The sequence below is a fragment of the Peromyscus eremicus genome, chromosome 2 (assembly GCF_949786415.1).
Source record: "Peromyscus eremicus chromosome 2, PerEre_H2_v1, whole genome shotgun sequence".
Classification (NCBI taxonomy): Eukaryota; Metazoa; Chordata; class Mammalia; order Rodentia; family Cricetidae; genus Peromyscus; species Peromyscus eremicus.
In genome coordinates this window covers 111,038,134-111,053,006 of record NC_081417.1, presented here as the reverse complement: position 1 = coordinate 111,053,006, position 14,873 = coordinate 111,038,134, and the positions used below count along the sequence as shown (strand labels likewise).

The window sequence follows — 14,873 nt, the reverse complement described above, 5'->3', positions numbered from 1 at the left end:
GCGGTTTTAGTCTCAGCTCTTAACTACAGCTCTGACCTCTTGGGCTTTTAACTCTGCATTGGGCTCTGAGTTTCTTATTTAATAAAACCATTCAGAATTACATCTATAGTCAGATTCAGGATATAATGATCAATTATTTCTTTGGTTGCACAAGGCCCCAACTTTTAATCCTGATTTAACAAAATACAGAAAACTACAAGTGCACCATGACCTGTGTATTAACAAATAACTGGTTTCATAACATTAATTCCCAGAACACCAGAACAGCAACAGAAGTTTCCAAATTCAATTCTTGCCTCACCTCAGAGACACTTCTTTGCACCTTCCTTGTGGATATAGAAAATGCAGGTCTCAGGCTATCAAGACCCAGGCTGCTGAAAGCCTCCCATTTTCTTTAGTTACTGGCTTTCCAAATAAAACTTTTGGAAAATCCAATTGTTTGTCCTCTACTCTTGGCCTTTTCAAGGAGTGTGCAGGTGAACTTAGGTCACTAGCATGTGATCAATGCTAGCCTAGATTTTCCTGAGCCTCTTTTCATAATTCATTATTTAATGTTAAAAATATTTTATAAATTATTTGAGAAACTCATGCAAGGAGGTTTCATCAAATTTACCCCTTTCCAAACTCCTCCCTGATCCACCCAACCCTTTTTCATAAATACTCAACTTCATGTCTGCTCTTTTCTTTATTATTAGAAAAATTTAAATTCAATTTATGCTGCCCACAAACTTGGATATGATGTCACTCTCTGCAGTATGTTTGAACCAAAACATGATATACCTTTAAAGAAATATCTCTCTCTCTCTCTCTCTCTCTCTCTCTCTCTCTCTCTCTCTCTCTCTCTCTCTCTTTCTCTCTCTCTCTCTCTTTTTCTCTCTCTCCTCTCTCTCTATCTTTCTCACTCTTTCTTTCTCTCCCTCTCTCAGCAGCTAGAAGTTGCCATTAACTCCTCAGCTATTGGTGGGACTTTATGTCCATGTCCCCTTTCCATGCTGGGATTTTGACTGGCTTGTGTTTGTACATGTTTGTGCACGTTGTTACAACAGCTGTAAGTTTATTTGTACAGCTGCCCTGTACTGAATTTCTTGCTCCCTTGCAATCAATCATCCCTTGTACCTGGCTTTTAGCTTTTTTTTACCTCCTCTATCACAATGACCCCTTAACTTTGTAAATAATGGCTCTGATATTGATTTCCCACTTAGAACTGAGCTCTCTGCCATCTCTTATTCTTTATACCTTGCATAGTTTGTTTTAAACATCTTCTACTTTAACGTGAAGTATCTCCAATGAGGTTGAGAGATTTGCTACTCTCTCAATAAGTATGGTGCCAAATCACTAGTTGATTTAATACTACATAATTTAGGAGAGTAAAAGGGGTAGATTCTCTCCTAGAAGTTCAAACCTGTCTAGCCACAGACTCTTCATTGGTTTAAATATTAAGGCAACTCCACTTAGTTAAAAGGGAAGCTTATTTTGTGGGGTAACTTACAAGTAAAGGGATAGGTAACAGGGTCTGGGAAAGGTGAAGCGCAGTCCAGCGGTGTTCTCTGGAGAACTCTGCTCAGTCTATCTCCAGTGTCCTGGGTCCAGGAATCAAGAGAGCTCCCCCATCCAGATCTTGAGTCTTTAGGGGTCCTCTCTGGGCTCCACCTTGTAGGCGTGACAGTTACGGAAGCCTCAAAGGGGGTGGTACTTCCAGGTCAAAGCTGGCATGGCTATCCACTACAACTCTTGGCTCTGATAACAGTAACATCTTGTGGCCTTAAATACAACCAGGAAGTAGTTGATCACTGCCATGACGTTCATGCCACTATTGGGCTACTGAACACCTCTCTCCATACCAGTTGTCATTGTAGCTAACTGGGTTCACAGCTGAGGTGTGATTGTTTTTTACTTTTCTCCTTCAGTAGTATGAATAGCATCTTCCAGAAATATGAAAATGAACCAGTGAGGATGATGCTTTCAGGTAGGTACAGTTCATGTTCTGTGTGTGGTGCCTTCAGTCACAGGATGTAGAAGGCTTTTTTCTTTTGTGCCACCAACCAGCTTCCAAATCATGACACAGAAACTTAATATTAGTTTTGAATGGTCAGCCTCAGCTTAGCTCTTATTTTAATCTGTTTCTTTTTAATCTACATTTTGCCTCAGGGCTTTTTTACTTTCCTTCCTCCTTTATTTCTATCTTTCTTTCTTTCTTTCTTTCTTTCTTTCTTTCTTTCTTTCTTTCTTTCTTTCTTTCTTTCTTTCTTTCTTTCTTTCTGTGTATCTTACTTTCCTGCTTCCTCCAGTGTCTGGCTAGCTGGTTGCTGCCTGGCTTTTTGCCCAGGCAAGTCCCTCTCTTTCTCCCTCATTCTCTTTTTCTTCTTCTTTCTTCTTCTTGTTCTTATTCTTCTCAAGCCTATATTTCTCTTCCTACTCATTCTCTATGCCCACCTGCCAGCCCTTCCTATCCCTCTCTTGCCTAGCTATTGGCCATTCAGCTTTTTATTAGACCAACCAGGTAGCTTAGGTGGGCAAAGTGAAATAGCAACACATCTTTACATAACTAAACAAAAGCAACATAGACAAATGTAACACATCTTTGCCTAGTTAAAGTAATATTCCACAACATTACCACCTTCCTGTCTAAATAAAAAGGAAGGGTTTTAACTTTAACATAGTAAGAATATGTTAAATACACAATAAGAACAGTTTTTAAGTAAGAATTACATTTACAATATCCAGTCCATTTGTATGTGGCAAATTCAGAGAAAATACTCCACTATTAATCCTATCTTAGTGAGTTCGAAGTTTTGTACCTAATTTAGCTGCTATCATAACAAAACGAAACTATAACTATCTAGTCTTCAACTTCATCAATGAACACAGAAGTCAGCTTACAGCCACTGGATGGAAGGATGACCAGAGACAGAAGCTCAATGCCTGGGATCTGAGCATGGAAACTGTAAACCTAGGAGTCTCTATGGTGTCCAAAACAATTCGTTTTAAGGACATAAGCAATGAATTATCTTTTCCAGCGGTGTGTGGCTTATTTCCAGAAATCAATACCAGGCTGATTCACCCAGCAGTGAGGGCAGCAAGAGGACTTGGACCTGGGAAGAGCATAAAAAGTCATAAGGGATTGGGAAGTGCCTGTAAACAGACATTGTAGCCCCACTATAGAGGGCTTACTGTCCCTTGCTCTTGCTCTTTCCAGAGAGGAGCCTACTAAGGTCCAAACCATGATCACCTCTGTGGGTTCCCTGGTGGCCGCTTTCTGGTCAGCACTCAATCCCTGGACTCTGCTGCTGGCTATTGTCACCTTCCTGTTCCTTGCTGACTTCCTCAAAAGCAGGCACCCCAAGAATTACCCACCAGGACCACAGCGCCTGCCCTTTGTGGGCAACTTCTTTCAAATAGATTTCAAGCAGCTGCACTTGGCACTTCAGCAGGTAGGAAGGAGATTAGTGGGCCTGGTTGTATCCTGATCCTAATCCTGAGCTGGAGATCTGGGGACAATGCAGAGGGCCTGGACAGGAGGATTGAACTCTATGACTTGCTAGTTTTGGTTTCTCCCAGTTAACATACTCCATTCTTCTGTCCTCACCTTTCCAGCACACTGAAAAAGGTCTTTAGTTTATAAGCCCGATCCGGCACACCTGCCTGGTACAGTATTTTGTGGGGGTTTATTTGTTTGTTTTTGTTTAGTTTTGTTTGTGTTTTTATCTTGTATATTTGGTCTATTGCTTCTTAAGTTTAAGAATTTATATCAAAACAAATCATTTTAAGTTTACATCTTTTTTTCTTGTTTCTTTATTTGTATGAGGGAGGTGTGTGTGTGTGTGTGTGTGTGTGTGTGTGTGTGTGTGTGTGTGTACCTGTGAGAGTGCAAGTGCACATGTATAGACTGGTACATGTGGAGGTAGGATGTCAACCTTGGATCTCCTTCCTTGGAAAAGGAACCATCCAATCATTTTTTGAGATAAGATCTTTCACGGTGCGGAGGACTTGATGACTAGGCTATACTGGCTGGCCTGTCTCTGCCTACCCAGAGTTGGGATTAGAAACTAGCACCACCATTTCCAATTTGTTACATGGGTCCTGGGACTCAAATACCAGGCCTCATGCTTGTATTTATCCACTAAGTTATCTCCCCAGCCTCAAGTGTACATCCTTCTCTATTTAATGACTGAGTGTCCTCTCCCTAATGGTACACTTTGAATATTTCATTGTTTTCAACATTTACTTGATTGCTAAATGTATTGGAAATACATCTCTGCTGTAAAATTTCTGTTTCTCAAGGTTTTATCTTCCTTCTCCAGCTCCAATTTCAAATCACTACCCCTTTTTTTCTGCTGCTATTACCATTTCTGATTTTAAGTCTCAGTAACTAACTGGGTTGGGGCCACAGTTATTTTGTAACTCATTGCTTTGTAATGTTGTTAATGGCTTGCTTGATGATGCACAGTGCAAGTCTCCTCTACACTATGACACCATCTCAATGTACTCCTTGTCATTTTATCCATTATACATTCCACAATTGTTACACTAGGGTCCTAAGAGGTCAGCTGGCATGTCCCTTTTTACTCAGTTATATCATAAAGGGTTTTGACCCAATTCTTCTACACTGGTAAAATGCATGAGCAGGAAGCCAGTAAAGATAGAATGTGACATTCATTGTTGTAAGGAGTATTATAATGCTGAATACCAGGCAAGCACAACCACTGACTGAGTAGGTTGTAGAAGTTGGCAACTGTCACTTACCTTAATCTGACATTTTTAGCTGACCCAGACAAATCTTTACTATATATTCTGAATTAGTCAGAAAATTATTATTAAGGACAAAATTACTCATCTAAACATCCATCAAGATAAAATGAGAAATTTCCTTCTATTATGTGCTCCCATCACTGACTTCTCTTAAAAGAAAAGGCATACACATTAGCTGTGTCCTTATGAGCATGACAGAGAAGACTGTGCTACAATGGATGAAGTTAACAGAGGACTCTGGATAAAGAACAAATGAATTACTGAGTCTAGGTTCTAGCTTTAATGAAGGAGTAATATTTAGGAATAAGAACAAATCATTATATCTGCTTTGACAGTGTTCACATAGGCCAGGGCTCTGTGGTCACTGTGGAAAGGTACAAGTTTATTGAAATAAAGATGGAGCTGAACACCATGGATAATGGAAGGAATGAAGTCCTTATGTTTAATAACACTGTGACAGCTGGATATGTCCAAGACAGACAGATGGCAGAGATAGGGTCTACCCAGTGCTGACCCTTGAACACATGTTAACATTGATCATACATTATCATTTGTCACACATTTTCACAAGCTTCGACATTCTGTACCTTCATCAACGTTCTCCTCCATTCTCTCTGTCTCCCTGTTTCTCTCTCTCAAAACCCCCCCTCTTAGTCTGATGGCTGGTCGTCATCATCCAAATTTGAGTAAAGCCTAGAGTCCTATGGACTTATCATGTTAGTCTTCAAATGTTACATAATATCTTGCAAATTCCCTCTGCAGCCAAGACCTTTGCCTCCTTGGCTGCATTAATTTCCCTGCAACTCATTTGCCTTTTTGGACAAATAAGGAAAATGCTCAGAACAGTAAAATCATTATACAGTTGATGAAATTTAATTTGAAAGATACTGTACATTAACTTGGGGAGTGTCCTGTGTGATTTGGAAATTCACTCTGTCCTTGTTCTCCTCCTTACCATGAGTATGTGCCCTTTATACAAAGAGTTCATTCTTTTCTCAAAGTCTCAGGAGGGAGCTGGGAGCTGTGCAGCTACATGTCCGAAACCAGTAAACAGAGTGTCTTTTGCATTGCTAATCTCACTGTTCCTCAAAGAAAAAATTTAAGAGAGGATGTATGAGCTACTCATATAACCCAGAAGTTCATATATTTATCCATGTCCACTATCCATCCTTGGTTGTACTTTTCATACTTAGCTGGGACTGGGGAGAAGATATTCTCTTCTGGCTAAACTGACAGGTTTATTTACTAAGGAGTCCATGCTTCATGTTTTTTGTTTTTGTTTGTTTGTTTTGTTGGGGTTTTTTGTTGTTGTTGTTTGGTTTTTCAAGACAGGGCTTCTCTGTGTAGTTTTGGTGCCTGTCCTGGATCTCACTCTGCAGACCAGGCTGGCCTCAAACTCACAGAGATCTGCCTGGCTCTGCCTCCCGAGTGCTGGGATTAAAGCCATATGCCACCACTGCCTGGACGAGTCCAGGCTTGTTATAGCGTGGATTTACCTGGTCTTTGGCAATTTGGGTGTTCTCTGCTTTACTATAGTCTAAGAGGCTTCAGGTTTGAGATCTTGCTTATTCCTTGACACACTCTCATGGCTTTTTTAGGAGCAAGTGTTACACTCAACTAATTCATATTCATCCATAATTATTGAATTTATATAGGGTTAATTTCATTCTTGAAGTTAACTAAATTGGAGTTTAATGCAATGGAAGGGAGGTCAGAAAATTTCCACAGATCAATTTGTATCTCTTCATTCATGAAGAAATACATAAAACCATCATATGATCCCACTGGCTTTGCAGATGCTTAACATCCTAGATCCTCATACAGAGTCATATTGAACTCTGATATTGAAATATTTTTTCAGTTTGTGAGGAAGTATGGAAACCTATTTAGCCTGGAATTGGGCAGCACTTCAGTGGTGGTTGTATCTGGATTGCCTTTAATCAAGGAAATGTTTACACACTTGGATCAAAACTTTTTAAATCGTCCTATCAGTCCTGTTAGAGAACGTGTTTCTGGTAATAATGGTAAGTTTAATTGTAAGGTATGTGCTTCAATTTTTTATAGCATAAGAAAGGTACCTTTCATTGACAATTGCATAACAAATGTTATCATTAAAGGAAGCCTTTTGCATTTCCTGATGGACAGCATTTAGGAAAAGCCACGTATGTTGCTAGGTTTTGCTTTTATGAGGAATTATTAGTAGAAAAGTAATAAACATGACCATAAGAGTGCTGTCTGAAATGCCTTAAATTTGCAAAGCAAAGCAGTTCTGTTTATGGTTTTGGAATATAAGGTAGAGCTAGATAGTGAGTATCAACAGATAGTATTGAAAATTGTAAGAGTTTAGATTTCTCAAAAATGGAGAATGAGATGAAAGAAGATAAGCTTTCCAACCTCATCTTGAGGATTTATGCTATTTTAATGTTTGATAGTAGAAAATAAACTAGCAAGTACTTATATCATCTTTCAAAACTCATGTATACTTTTGCCTGCATTCTATTCTTCCTCATAAACTAATATTTCCATTTCTTGGCCTCCTTTCTAAATGGTATACTATACTCACACTTATACCTATGTAGATACATACATGCATGTATCATAAGTTAAGATGCACATGGGAGAGAAAATGTGCACGTATTTTTCTTTTGGAGTTTGGTCATCTTGCTTAATTATCCTTTCTAAGTGCATTCATTTTCTGACAATTTCATTTTACTAAAGCTAAAGAATATTCTACTTTATATATTTATCACATGTTCATTCTTCATTTATCTGTTGATAGCCATTTGGGCTTGTCCCCTTTCTTTGCTATCACAAATACAGCAACAATAAAAATAGAGATGAAAATATATCTATTGTAGTTGTGGTGCTTTGAGAATGGACTCCATAGGTTCATATATTTGAATTCATGGTCCTTAGCTGGCTGAACAGCTGGGGAATGTTTAAGAGGTATGGCCTTGTTGGAGGAGTGGTGGTCACTGGGAACAGGCTTTTATTCCTTACTATCTCTCTCTGTCTCATGCTTGTGTCTCAAGATGTGAGCTCTTGCCTACTACTCTAGCACTGTTTCTGCCACAAGAGTCATAGCCTGTAACCCCCTGAAGCTGTGATCTCTGAGTACAATTCTCTCTTTTATAAGTTTCTTTGGATGAAATGTTTTAGTACACCAATAGAAAACTAATTAAGACAGTATAATATGGCATTCCCTGGATATATGCCCAGGAGTAAAATAGGTGGGTTATAAGGTAGAACACATTAGTTATTTGGTTTTGTAGTTTCAAAATTGTGATTTTGTTTTGTTTTGTTTGTGGGAGGGTAAGTGCATAAAAATGTAATTGACTCCCAGCACTTGGGAAGCAGAGACAGGCAGATCTCTGTGAATTCGAGGCCAGCCTGGGCTACAAAGTAAGTTCCAGGAAAGGCTCCAGAGCTACACAGAGAAACCCTGTCTCAAAAAAAAATGTAATTGACCGTGAGTGTAAACCCTAGGGGAAGGTCAACTGCTTAGGAATGGCCAGTCTAATTGTAAGAAGTTCATTGAGTTATATAAAATTGGGACAGGGCAAGTATTTTGAATAGCTACTTAATATATCTGAGTGATGTTTTTATTTCTGAGTTCACTAGAAAAAAAGTGGTATTATTTAATTTTTTTTAAAGTTATTATGATTTGCTATTGAGAAATAGGAAGAAAGTATGTAAGTATTGTCCAGAGTGCTTCTGGAAAGTAGAGGTTCAGGAAAGACAGGTCTAAGCTGCTTATCAAGGGTCATATAGGATAAGGTTGAGAGGTCTTCTAGTTTTCTGATGTCAGCAATGGCCCTTTTACTTGGAAGGAGAGGTCACAATGATATTGAAGACCATTGAAAAGCATTCTAGAAGTAAATAAATGGAAATATGCAGGTATTGCCTATGCCATCCAATGGTGGTCTGCGGAGATACCCACACCCACTCCTGCTCTGTTCCTTTGCATCAAATATTCTTTCTTCTTTGCCTTTGGAATCACTTGTCTAGCTTTAAAGGTCCTCTTTATATAGGCTCTCTTCTAAAATGCAAAGAGCATGTACTTTCACTTATTCAGGAGTGCACTCCTGGTATTTAGCTGAACATAAATCATTACTTACATTTATGTGACTTACAACTAAAGTATGGCTTTGGCATCAGAGACCCTTGAGTTTTGTATTCTTGTTTAGCAACTATCTATGTGTCCCTTCAAAGCTTGAATGTATGCCCTGTTGCTGTGGGATGTTCTGTATGGCAAATGTGTTGCTAATTAGTCAATAAATAAAACACTGATTGGCCATTGGCTAGGCAGGAAGTGTAGGCGGGACAAGGAGGAGAATAAAGCTGGGAAGTGGAAGGCTGAGTCAGAGAGACACTGCCAGCCGCCATGATGAGAAACAGCATGCAAAGATGCCGGTAAGCCACGAGCCATGTGGCAAGGTATAGATTAATAGAAATGGATTAATTTAAGCTGTAAGAACAGTTAGCAAGAAGCCTGCCACGGCCATACAGTTTGTAAGCAATGTAAGTCTCTGTGTTTACTTGGTCGGGTTTGAGCAGCTGTGGGAATGGCAGGTGAGAGAGATTTGCCCTGACTGTGGGACAGGCAGGAAAACTTTAGCTACACCCTGTTCCTTGCTTTTCCTACTTTTCTAGTTTGCTTTCTGTTGCTGTGAAAAACTCCATGACCAAAGGCATTTTGGAGAAGATGGGCTTTATTTCAGCTCAAGTGTTCAGATTATACTTCACTATTGCGACAAGTCAGGGAAGGACCTGAAGCTGGGACTAGAGTGGAAACCATGGAAGAACAACACTTACTGCCTAGCTTACTGGCTAAACCTCAGATAGCTTTCTTACACATCCCAGGCCCGAATACCCACGGATGGCACCACCCATGGTGGCCTAGGGGCTGGACCCTCACATATTTATCATCAATCAAAACAGCCTTTCACAGACATGGGCAAAGGCCAATCTAATTGAAGCAATTCTTCAATTGTGGTTTCCTTTTCTCAAGTGACAAAATCTAATCAGGATATCTGCTAATAAAATGTACCCCAGGTTTTGCTGATAAACCTATGGAGTTTATGTTTTAAATTACATGATATAGAAACTTTTTTCAAATTCCTAATGTTCCAAGCTACCAACAGTATTGACCATTCTGTCCATTGTTGGAGATTTTTGCACAGATGGGTTTTCATGTCTCTAGTGTTTGCCACAAGTTCATATAACAGACACACAGTATTATAATTGTGAATTTCCTTTTTCCAGGATTGATTGTATCTAATGGTCAGACATGGAAGGAACAAAGAAGGTTTGCCCTGATGACACTGAGGAACTTTGGATTGGGAAAGAAGAGCTTAGAGCAGCGCATCCAGGAGGAAGCCGTACACCTTGTAGAGGCCATAAGAGAGGAGGGAGGTGGGCATCTTATGGGCAGGTGCTGGGGGCTGTGACAGCTATTTATTAGTTCCTAATTACTTTGCTGTTCTTCTGACATAATACTTGATGAAAGGAAAGGTTTATTTTGACTCACACTTTTAGGGTATACCCTTCATGGAAAGGAAGTACTGATGCTAGGAGCATAATGCAGTAGGTCATATTGAACCTACAGTCAATTAGTATAGAGAATGCTGATGTTGGTGCTCTTCCTCATCTTTGTTCAATCTGGGACCCTAGGAGATGCTACTGCCCACCTTTGAGGTGGGTCTTTCTGCTTCAGTTAAACTTTCCTGGAAAGTTCCTCACAGATACTCAAAGATATGTTTCTATGGTGATTCTACATCCAGTCAGGTTGACAAGGAAGATGAACCATCATGGCGTTTATGCCAGCCCTTGCAGTGTGCTATGATCAAATAGTGAATGTCTTACCATAACCTTGAGTAGGAGTGCTGCAGAACAGGTCATCAAACACATTATTGAATTTAAAACTTGTTTGTGTATCTGACTTTCCAGGCACTGACTGAATCCTTCATGAATTCTAGCCCCATACACGGTTCTTTGGATACAGCCTCTCATATGCATCTCTGTTATGTATTTCATGTGAAGTTGAATGTCTATAGAAAATAGAAACAAATAACTTTGAAGGACTTATCTCCCCCTCTCCCCACCTCCAGGACAGCCTTTTAATCCTCACTTGAAGTTAAAAAATGCAGTTTCCAATATCATTTGCTCTGTCACCTTTGGAGAGCGCTTTGAATATGAGGATGGCCAGTTTCAGGAGCTGCTGAAGTTACTGGATGAGGCCATATATTTGCAGGCTTCAGTGATGGGCCGAGTAAGTAGAAAGACCACTTTCCCTGACTTGCTTGGGGATCTTGAAACTGCTACTGGAGATAGAGTCTTCAGTTTTTTGTTCTTGTTTTGTTTTGTTTTTTTGCTATTATAAATCTGAAATATAACCTTTTAAGTCTGAATTCAATATAAATCCTTGAAATCAGCCTGTAGAGTTTTGGATTTTGAATAATAGGGAATATTATAATAAGCATTTCTAACTTTCATGAAAAGCAATAACTGTATGCATATATTTGAGGCTATGCACTTTTTAATCTAATGATTATTGTTATTCTCAATGTTCACTAACATTGATATTGTTAACAATTATTGATGAGTATTGACTAAGTCTAGGTCTTTGGAAATTCAGATTGGTGATATCCTGATTCTTTATTGTGTCTTTGTAATTGGATTTTGCTTAATGATGTTGTTTTGATCTACTTTGGCAAACTCCTGTAAAGGTTATAAGTACTATGTGACTGATTTCTTAGACAAATATATCATATGTAAATGAAGGATACTCCTTTCTTCGCCTTTGAATTTTTGCACGTGTGTGCATGTGTGTCTGCAGAGTTGTGTGTACATGTCCTTGTATGTGCATATTTGTGCATGTGTTTGTGCAGGTACACATATGTGCACCTGAGTGCCAAGGATAAATTTCTACTTTGTGTTTAATCCTCAGTCACTCTCCAGCTTATTTTTTCAGCCACAGTTTCACATAGAATCCGCAGCTCACCAAATCCACTAGAATAGTTGGCTAGCAAGCCCGAGGCACCCTCCTGTTGTTCCTTCCCACTGTTAACATTACAGATACACACTGCCACACATGGCATTTTTTGTGGTGTCAGGAATCTGAAACAAGATAAACTAATAATAATAGCAATTATCATCATTATTATTAACTATCAAATAATTATTAATCTACCATCCCTAGAAAGCATCACAACTAATATTCATACCCATATCCTTACCATTTACACCATACTATTAACTTTCTGCATAGTAGTAAAAACAGTTGATTCAATAGCCGCATTATTTCAATAAAAATACAGTTTTACTCATATGGCAATTACATCATAATGAAACACTGTGCTGTAGAATTGCCTGCAAACACAAATGTTTCTGATCATTTTCCTGAGGAAAAAAGTCATGACAGAGGAATAGAGAGAGGGTGACAGACAGCTATCACTTAGAGGAACATCTGGAAGACAGTTCTAAGGAGGTGCCACTTAGCAGAGGCTTCATGAACACAGGAGCAGGGGTTATATGGATTCCAGAGGAGAGATTTCTGGGCATGATGAGCTACAGCTGAAAATGTTTAAAATCAGGTGCAAGCACAGAGGACACTGAGCACATCATAAAGAGTAACAGTGACAGGAAGAAGGGAACAGGTACTCAAGGACCAGCTGAATAGAACCTACAGTGAAAAGTCACTGGACTTGCTGTGAGTATAATGGAAACACAGTGGAGGACTGAGTCAGGCTGAAGTCGTGTGTTTAAATGGTCAGATGACTATTCTGGAAGTCCTATAGGTTACAGGCTGGACATGAGCATAAGACTAGAAAACTACTTCATACAATGGCAGCATCCAGGTAGAAGAGATGGTGGTGTGTACTAGCGAGCAAGCAATCGGGATGGTGAGAAGAGATTTGAGACAGTATATTTTCCTTGGTGGAACCAAAATGCTCACTATGGAACTGAGAGAGAAAACCTATGTCAGAGTAGTCCACAGATTCACTGTGAGAAATGAAGAGGGAAAAACCAGACCATCTTAAAACCTGGAAATTGATGCCACGGTGTCTCTATGATTGTCTTATTTCCCCAATCAGCTCTACAATGGCTTTCCATGGATAATGAAGCATCTTCCTGGACCACATCAAAAAATTTTTAGAAACTGGGAAGAACTGAAATTGTTTGTTTCTCATATAATCAATAAACACAGAAAAGACTGGAATCCTGATGAGTCGAGAGACTTCATTGATGCTTTCCTAAACGAAATGGGAAAGGTGAGAAGATGCTGCCTGTAACATCTTATGGAAGAATTAGAGGTTTAATAGTTTCCAACTGATGCTAAAACAGCCTACTGCAACTTGATGATTTTAAATTGCACATGTGATTTATTCAGTTACAATTCTGCAAAACAAAAACCCATAATAAGGTTATGTTTACAGTGGGCTAAGTGTGGGTATATGCTATCTGCTTTAGAAAACTTTGGGAACTCAATTTTTAGGACTCTCTCTCTGCATCTAGAAGACATCTACATGCCTAAGCTTGTAGGAATTTCCTCAGTGTCCATGCTGGTACTGGTCTTTCTTTCCGTCAGTTCCCTCTGAGTCTGATCCTATTTCTACTTCTTTTAAATCAGTGGTTCTCAACTTCCCAAATTCTGCAGCTGTTTAATACAGTTCTTCATACTGTGGTGACTCCCAACTATAGAATTATTTTTGTTACTACTTGATAACTGTAATTTTGCTACTGTTATAAATCATAATGTACACTATCAAAAGCCTTCTTGGTACCTGCCCTGAGGGGTTTTTTCCCAGAGTCCAGGGTAAGAGGCTTACAAGCAGCAGGAGTCTAATCTGAGGGATATCAAATGAATCTATGCACACTGTGCTCTTTCAGTCCATTTACTTTATTGTTCTAAGTCAGTTCTCATGTTTCTCTCTTGCCTGACTTCTCACATTTTTAACAGGAGACTCCTTGCAATCCTGAGAAAAGTTTCAAAACCCTCAAGGTCATAGCACATTCCTGTAATAGACGATAAGGAGCAGAACCATTACCATAGTAAGGCAAGGTTCCAAGGTCTCAGGACCAGAGGAAAGGGGTGCAGTGCCCAGTGTCACAAACTCTGAGACATAGCTTTTTATCAGCAGACTTGGCAAGTAAAGAATTAGCAGGCTTCTCTTAGGGTATTTTGTGTTTGTAGCCTTGGTAAGACACCTGCAACTCTGGCCTTGTGCATAACTGTAAAGTTTTAAATTTATGATCTATATACAAAGGCCTTTAGTCTAGTTTGATCTTGCTCTGAGGTTAAAAATGATCTAAATGTGTGTAGTCTGTGTTAGACTGAGGAGAGATTACTATTTTCTGTGTTGGTCTGAGGAAAAGGAATAAAGCAGACTTTAAGGGTCTACAGTCTCATAGGACATGGATCTGGCTATGAAGCATATCCTAGTATATTTTCTATATACCAAAATTATACAGCTAAATGAAAAGTGATCTTCCTGATCACCCACAGATATATGTGCTCACAAGACTGAGATGTAATCATGAGATTACATATATTCATTTTATGAAAATGCATGATAATGGGAAGGTACCATAGCTGTTATTTCACAAGAAGTTTACAACAAGAAACAGCCAATTCATTCAAAAGGCAGTAACTCCAACACACCTTGAGTGATGGCTTAGTCCTATACCAGAACCTTTGGTTCTGATAGGTTGACCTTTTGAACACTAGTTGCCACCTGTTTTATATTCCATGCCCTTTTGCTAACAGCAACTCTCAATAGTACATGTCTGTGTTTTCAGATTGTCTTAGATGACCCTCATAAAAAGGACCTTGACCACCAAATGGGTCATGACCCATCAGTTGAGAACCATTATTCCTACCACTCTTGTAGTTACACCAGGACTATTTGACTAAATTATGACTTCTAATTTCAAAATCCTTATATTTATAACATCTGTAAAAGTTTCTTTTGACAAATTAGATAATCAGCACATGTTCTAGAGATATGGGGGTAGGCTTCTTAGTGAATCATTATTTAGTCTACCCGAGATGAGTTAGCACAAGGCTAGAGCTTTATAAGTGTGGTGTGGCATCAACTTGTCTTACAGCATTGAAAATATCA

General features: G+C 39.1%; 1 protein-coding gene across 5 annotated transcripts in view; it reads left to right on the top strand.

Annotated features, from left to right (window-relative positions):
- The first annotated feature begins 3,221 nt into the window (after positions 1 to 3,221).
- LOC131905037 (cytochrome P450 2J5-like) overlaps positions 3,222 to 14,873 on the top strand; it is a 28,504-nt gene continuing 16,852 nt past the window's right edge. For 2 of the 5 annotated variants that reach the window (XM_059255999.1, XM_059256002.1), the window contains exons 1-5: positions 3,222 to 3,431; positions 6,611 to 6,773; positions 10,015 to 10,164; positions 10,860 to 11,020; positions 12,846 to 13,022. In XM_059255999.1, the coding sequence (XP_059111982.1) occupies positions 3,222 to 3,431; positions 6,611 to 6,773; positions 10,015 to 10,164; positions 10,860 to 11,020; positions 12,846 to 13,022 (861 nt within the window). The remainder of the gene's footprint in view (positions 3,432 to 6,610; positions 6,774 to 10,014; positions 10,165 to 10,859; positions 11,021 to 12,845; positions 13,023 to 14,873) is intronic. The other 3 variants (XM_059256001.1, XM_059256003.1, XM_059256000.1) reach the window with 2 other exon arrangements.